General features: G+C 61.4%; 1 protein-coding gene across 1 annotated transcript; it reads right to left on the bottom strand.

Annotated features, from left to right (window-relative positions):
- Positions 1–37: 37 nt before the first annotated feature.
- On the bottom strand, positions 38–6,348 carry LOC113996985 (N6-adenosine-methyltransferase catalytic subunit; the record flags this gene model as incomplete). The annotated part of the gene is made up of 8 exons (XM_027738454.2): positions 6,229–6,348; positions 5,221–5,543; positions 4,032–4,406; positions 3,453–3,628; positions 2,707–2,935; positions 1,303–1,490; positions 728–766; positions 38–247 (listed from the first exon to the last, which is right to left on the bottom strand). Coding segments are annotated over exons 1-8 (1,643 nt in total), but the record flags the coding sequence as incomplete, so codon positions are not given.
- Positions 6,349–7,055: the final 707 nt, after the last annotated feature.

The following is a 7,055-nucleotide window of genomic DNA, read 5'->3' as shown; positions in this document are numbered from 1 at the left end:
TGGGGGTTTTTGGGGCCGCCCCCAGTTTTTGGGGTACCAGGGGGGTGCCGGGTGGGGGTTTTTGGGCCCCCCCGTATTTCGGGGTACCAGGGGGGTGCCGGGTGGGGGTTTTTGGGGCCCCCCCGGTTTTTGGGGTACCAGGCAGTGCTCCTTGCCGTGGTTGAGCCAGTGGCCCGTGCGGCCCGTGCGGATGATCCGCTGCAGCTGGTTCGTCTTCACCCAGATGATCTCGTCCACGCGCTCGTACCTGCGGGGTCGGGGGGGGTCGGGGAGATTTCGGGGGGTCCCAGGGGAAATTGGGGGGTCCCAGGGGGGATTAGGGGGGTCAGGACTCCATAGAGGGCGATTTTGGGGTGCAGGGGCTCCGTAAAAGGGAGTTTTGGGGGTCCTGGGGTGGGTCTTTGGGGGATCAGGACCCCATAGAGGGGAGTTTTGGGGTCCTGGGGTGGGTTTTTGGGGTGCAGGGGGGTCCTGAGGTGGGTTTTGGGGGGAGTCAGGACTCCATAAAGGACGATTTTAGGGTGTGGGGACTCCATAAAGCGGAATTTGGGGGTCCTGGGGTGGGTTTTTGGGGTGTGGGGGCTCCAGAAAGGGGGGATTTGGGATCCTGGGGTGGGTTTTTGGAGAGTCAGGACCCCATAGAGAGAGGTTTTGGGGGTCCTGGGGTGGGTTTTTGGGGTGTGGGGGGGAATTGGAGAGGGGAGACCCCCCCCCAAAACTCACTCACCCCCAGAGGTTGAGGCACTCGCGGCCCAGCTCCATGGCCCTGCAAGAGAGGGAGAAACGGGGGCTTAGGGGGGGTGTCTGAGGGGTTTTGGGGATCCCTGAGGGGGTTTTGGGGATCCCTGAGGGGGTTTTGGGATCCCTGAGGGGTTTTTGGGATCCCTGAGGGGTTTCTGGGACCCCTGAGAGGTTTCTGATATCCCCAAGGGGTTTTGGGATCCCTGAAGGGGTTTTGGGACCCCTGAGGGGTTTTTGGGATCCCTGAAGGGTTTTTGGGACCCCTGAGGAGTTTTTGGGATCCCTGAGGAGTTTTTAGTCACCCTAAAAGGCTTTTGGGATCCCTGAGGGGTTTCTGAGACCCTCGAGAGAATGTTTGAGATTCCTGAGAGGATTTTTGGGATCCCTGAAGGGTTTTTGGGCTCCCCGAGGGGTTTTTAGGGCCTGACCTGCCGGTGACCCAGAGGAAGAGGAAGCCCTCGTCCTGCAGGATGGGGATGTTGGGGGTTTTTGGGATCCCCGAGGGGTTTTTGGGCTCCCTGAGGGGTTTTTGGGCTCCCCGAGGGGTTTTTGGGGCCTGACCTGCCGGTGACCCAGAGGAAGAGGAAGCCCTCGTCCTGCAGGACGGGGATGTTGAGGCGCCGCATCTCGTCGTCCGTCAGGGTCCCGTAGGGCAGCTCCATGTGGATGTCCCAGGGCGGGTCCGCCATGACCACGGCGAACTTGCCCAGGATGGACACGTCCAGGTAGCGGATGTCGCAGCAGATCCACTGCGGGAAAACCAGGGGGAAATGAGGGAAAAGTGAGGGAAAAATGGGGGGAAAATGAGAAGGGGGGGGGGTTGTGGGAGAGCAGGGATCGGGCGTGAAATGGAGGGAGCGGATCCGGAGGTGGAGAAGGGTGAGGGGATCGCCTCAGGAAATGGCGGGAAATGAGGGGATCGCCTCAGGAAATGGTGGAATATGAGAGGATCCCCTCAGAAAATGGCGGGAAAGAGGGGATCGCCTCAGGAAATGGCGGGAAAGAGGGGATCGCCTCAGGAAATGGCGGGAAACGAGGGGATTGCCTCAGGAAATGGCGGGAAAGGGGGGATCGCCTCAGGAAATGGCGGGAAAGAGGGGATCGCCTCAGAAAATGGTGGAATATGAGAGGATCCCCTCAGAAAATGGTGGGAAACAAGGGGATCGCCTCAGAAAATGGCGGGAAATAACAAAATCACCTCAGAAAATGGTGGAATATGAGGGGATCCCCTCAGAAAATGGCGGGAAACGAGATTGCCTCAGAAAATGGCGGGAAATGAGGGGATCACCTCAGGAAATGGCGGGAAATAACAAAATCGCCTCAGAAAATGGCGGGAAATGAGGGGATCGCCTCAGAAAAATGGGGAATGCAAGGGCATCGCCTCAGAAAATGGCGAGAAATTAATGAAATTGCCTCAGAAAATGGCGGGAAATGAGGGGATCGCCTCAGAAAAATGGGGAATGCAAGGGCATCGCCTCAGAAAATGGCGAGAAATTAATGAAATTGCCTCAGAAAACGGCGGGAAATGAGGGGATCGCCTCGGGAAATGGTGAAATATGAGGGGATCCCCTCAGAAAACGGCGGGAAACGAGGGAATCGCCTCAGGAAATGAGGGGATCACCTCAGAAAATGGCAGAATATGAGGGGATTGCCTCAGAAAATGGGGGAATGCGAAGGGATCGATTCATAAAATGGTGGGATATGAGAGCGTTGACTCAGGAAACAGCGAGAAATAAAGCAATTACTCCGTTAAATGTCTGGAAATGGGGGAACTGCCTAAAGAAACGGTGGAATACGAGGGGATTGAGTCAGAAAACGGCGGGAAACGGGAAAATCACCTCACAGGAGGCAGGAAACGAGGGAATCGCCTCAAAAACGGCGGGAAGGGAGAGAACCACCACCTCGAAACCGCGGGGAAGGCGAGGGAATCACCCAAAAGCCCCCCCGTTTTTTGGGAGGGGGTACCTGCGGGGGGAAGAGGCGGTCGGCGCCGGCGTCGGCGGGGGGCCCGCGGGGCAGGTCGGGCGGGGGGCTGCGGTCGCGGGGCCGGGCGCGGGCCGGGCTGAGCGGCGGCGAGGAGGCGGCGCAGGCGTCGATCTCGTAGTGGACGTACTTGCAGGTGTCCATGTGGAAGCAGGTGTTGAGGAAGGAGCAGTCGCCCAGGGACTCGTCCGTGTGCTTGTTGATGATCCGCCTGCGGGGGGGTGTTGGGGGAGGATGGAGGAAGAACACGGAGAGAGGAAGAGGAGTCACGGAGGAAGGAGAACGTGAGGAGATGGAGGACAAAGACGTGGAGTGATGAAGACCACGGGGTCATGGATGGGGAAGGAGAACGTGAGGAGATGGAGGACAAAGACGCGGAGTGATGAAGACCGCGGGGTCGTGGATGGGGAAGGAAGAACGTGAGGAGATGGAGGACAAAGACACGGAGTGATGGATGGATGGAGGACACGAGAACGTGGAGGAAGACCAGGAACTCATGGAGGAAGAGCACGGGATCGTGGATGGAGGAGAAGAACGTGAGGAGAAGGAGAAGGAAGACATGGAGTGATGAAGACCCCGAGGTCATGGATGGAAGAGGAGAACATGGAACCAGGGACGAAGACCCCGGGTTAGAGACGGAAAACAAAAAGCAGAGAAGAGGGAGGAGGATGGAAAAGACCCCCAAAACCACGGAGAACGTCCCCAAAATCCCGGCCCCGGGGACTGACCGGAAGTGGAGCTTCCGGCAGGGCCGCTCGGCGCCCGAGGCCTTGACGCACTCCTCCTTGGTGCCGTGGTCGCAGAACTCCTGCACCTGCGCCCGCCCCCGCGAGCGGAACTTCTCCACGATCGACTGCTCCTTGGCCGTCGTCGTGTTGAGCAGCTCCAGGATCTCCTGGCTCACCTGGGGGGGCACCCAAAAACCACCTTGGGGCGACCAAAATGCTCCTTGGGGCAACCAAAACTATCTTGGGGCAACCAAAACTATCTTGGGGCACCCAAAAACCGTCTTGGGGCAACCAAAACTATCTTGGGGTGCTCAAAACTATCTTGGGGCAACCAAAACTATCTTGGGGCAACCAATACTACCTTGGGGCAACCAAAACTGTCTCAGGATGCCCAAAACTATCTTGGGGCGACCAAAAACCACCTTGGGGGTCCCCCCAACCTCCCCCTCCGCCATCTTGGCGCCCCAAAAACCTTGAGGAAAACCTCCGCGTTCTTCACCATCTCACGGTCCCGCCCACCTCCCTGTTGCCCCGCCCACCGCCCCTAGGCCCCGCCCCCCTCCCTTTGGCCCCGCCCACCTTCTTGCTCTGCTGCTCCTTGGTGCTCTGCTGGCTCAGCAGGCTCTCGATCTCCAGGTCCACGTCGGACGACGCCGCCGTCGCCCGGCGCCACCTCTTCGCCTCCTTCCCCTCGCCCCCCATCGCCCCGCCCCCTTCCCCGCCGGCCCCGCCCCCCTCCCCGTCCTCCTCGGGGCGGGCATGGCGCTTGTGGCCGGAGGAGGAGGAGGCCCCGCCCACCAGGCCGGTCATGGCGGCCAGCTTGGCGTGGTCGGCGAAGGTGACGAGGGTGGGGCCGTCGGGGAGGAGCCCCCGGCGCACCTCGATCAGCTCCTGCGCCGCGAACTTCTGCAGGAGGCTCTCCACCCACGCCGCGGGCGGGGCCGGGGCGGAGCCCTGCCAGGGGAGGGGACAGGGGGTCACCTGGGGGCACCTCAGCACACCTGGGGGGGTCTGGGAGTCACCTGGGGGCACCTCAGCACACCTGGGGGGGGATGTGGGGGGCGTGCCCAGGTGTGCCCAGGTACGGGCGTGTCCCAGGTGTGCCCAGGTGAGGGTGCATTTGTGTCCCAGGCCCCTCAGGTGTGTCTTAGGTGTGCCCAGGTGTACCCAGGTGTGCCCAGGTGTGCCCAGGTGTATCCCAGGTGTATCCCAGGTGTGCCCAGGTGTATCCCAGGTGTGCCCAGGTGTGCCCAGGTGTATCTCAGGTGTATCCCAGGTGTGCCCAAGTATATCCCAGGTGTATCCCAGGTGTATCCCAGGTGTATCCCAGGTGTACCCAGGTGTGCCCAGGTATATCCCAGGTGTACCCAGGTGTATCCCAGGTGTGCCCAGGTGTATCTCAGGTGTATCCCAGGTGTGCCCAAGTATATCCCAGGTGTATCCCAGGTGTATCCCAGGTGTATCCCAGGTGTACCCAGGTGTGCCCAGGTATATCCCAGGTGTACCCAGGTGTATCCCAGGTGTGCCCAGGTGTATCTCAGGTGTACCCAGGCGTACCCAGGTGTGCCCAGGTGTACCCAGGTGTATCCCAGGTGTGCCCAGGTGTGCCCAGGCATATCCCAGGTATATCCCAGGTGTACCCAGGTGTGCCCAGGTGTACCCAGGTGTATCCCAGGTGTACCCAGGCGTACCCAGGTGTGCCCAGGTGTACCCAGGTGTACCCAGGTGTACCCAGGCGTATCCCAGGTATATCCCAGGTGTGCCTCACCTGCTGGAGGGCGGCGCAGAGGGCGGCGGCGTCGCGGGGGAGGGGCAGCGCCAGGTCCGACAGCAGCAGCAGGAGGCGCCGCTCTAGCGCCGGGTCGGGCCCCGCCCCCTCTCCGCCGGCCCCGCCCCCACCTCCGGACACGCCCTCGGAGGCCACGCCCCCTCCTCCACAATGAGGAGAGGCGGGGCCTCCCGCGGCCACGCCCCCCAGGGCAGCAGAGGGGGAGGGGCCTCCTGGGGCGGAGCAGAGGGCGGGGCTTCCGGCGGAGGGGGCGGGGCTGGAGGTGCGGGGCGGGGCCGACAGGGAGAGGTCATGGGCGGGAGCTGCGGGGTTAATTAGCACTAATTAGCACTTTAGAGCCCTAATTAAGCTGCCCCCACCACATGATAATTAAGATCTGAGCGCTAATTAATGCCTGGCCTCCCCCCTTAAACCGTCCTCTGACCCCTTAATTAACCCCCCTTGACTCCCTAATTAACCCTAACCCTTAATTAACCCCTGACCTAATTAACCCCTGACTGCCACCATTAAACCCTCCTTTGACCCCCCTAATTAGCCTCCAGCCCTTAATGAACCCCTGACCCTCCTAATTAACCCACCCTTGCCGCCCTAATTAACCCCTCCTCCGACCCCCCAATTAACCCCTGACCCCCCAATTAACCCCTGACCCCTAATTAACCCCTGACCCCCAATTAATCCCCCCTTCACCCCCTAGTTAACTCCCAGCCCTTAATTAACCCTTGCCCCCCCCTAATTAACCCCAGACACCCCCCCTCGACCCCCATCAACCCCTCCTTGTCTCCCTAATTAACCCCCGGCCCCTAATTAACCCCTACCCCCAATTAACCACCCCCTGACCCCTCATTAACCCCTGACCGCTAATTAACCCACTGACCAGCCCATTAACCCCGACCCCTAATTAACCCCCCGACCCCTCATTAACCCCTCACCCCCCACTCCCCCCACCCCCCTTAATTAGCGCCCGCCCCTCATTAGCGCCTCCTTTACCCGCCCCGCCCAGCGGGTCCTGCTTCCGGCGGCGCTGGAGCCGCTCGCGGAGCGAGTCGAGCTGCTTCTTGTGCGCCTGGATCGAGCTCCACGTGTCCGACATCGTCCCGAAATGTCGCGACAGGGCCCCGACAGCGACGGACCGATCGGGAACCGGCACCCGAGAGCCGAGCCCGGGCCGCGCCGCCACAGCCGCCGGAACCGGAACCGGAAACTGCTTCCGGTGGGGGAGAGGCCGCCGGCGCCATCTTGGATGAGGGCACTATTGCGATCCTTATGGCAACCGCCGCCATCTTGAGTGAGGGCAGCGCTTCTCCCCCCCCCCCGCCGGTTTCCACGGCAACCGCCGCCATTTTGGCCGCGGGCAGATCCCGCCTCGCCGTTGCCGCGGCAACCGCCGCCGCCGATTTTTTGGGGAGCCGGCGCTTCTCCCCAACACCCCCCCCCGGGTTTCCATGGCAACCGCCGTCGTTTTGAGTAGGGGAAACCGCCGCCAGTTTTTGGGGAGCTGTCAATCCCCCCCTCCCCAGTTTCCATGGCAACCGCCGCCGATTTCGGCGGGCCGGCACTGCCCCCTCCTCCCCCCGCACGGTTTCCACGGCAACCGCCGCCATTTTGAACCCGAGCAGTTCCCGCGCCTCGCGGTTGCCACGGCAACCGGCCGCCATTTTGCGCGCTGGTCACGCTCACACGGTTTCCATGGCAACCGCCGCCATTTTGTGAACCCGGTAATTTTTTTTTCGAGGGGAAAAACGTCAATTTTGGGGGATTTCCCTCATTTTTTAGGGTTCCCTTTTTAGGGGGGGCTCCCCCCAATCCCTCGCTGC

Source organism: Pipra filicauda, unplaced genomic scaffold (assembly GCF_003945595.2).
Source record: "Pipra filicauda isolate LSUMZ 115617 unplaced genomic scaffold, ASM394559v2 scaffold1644_size7289_pilon, whole genome shotgun sequence".
NCBI classification, from domain to species: domain Eukaryota; kingdom Metazoa; phylum Chordata; class Aves; order Passeriformes; family Pipridae; genus Pipra; species Pipra filicauda.
Note: the sequence above shows the minus strand (reverse complement) of the source record. Positions and strands in the feature narration are given on the sequence as shown.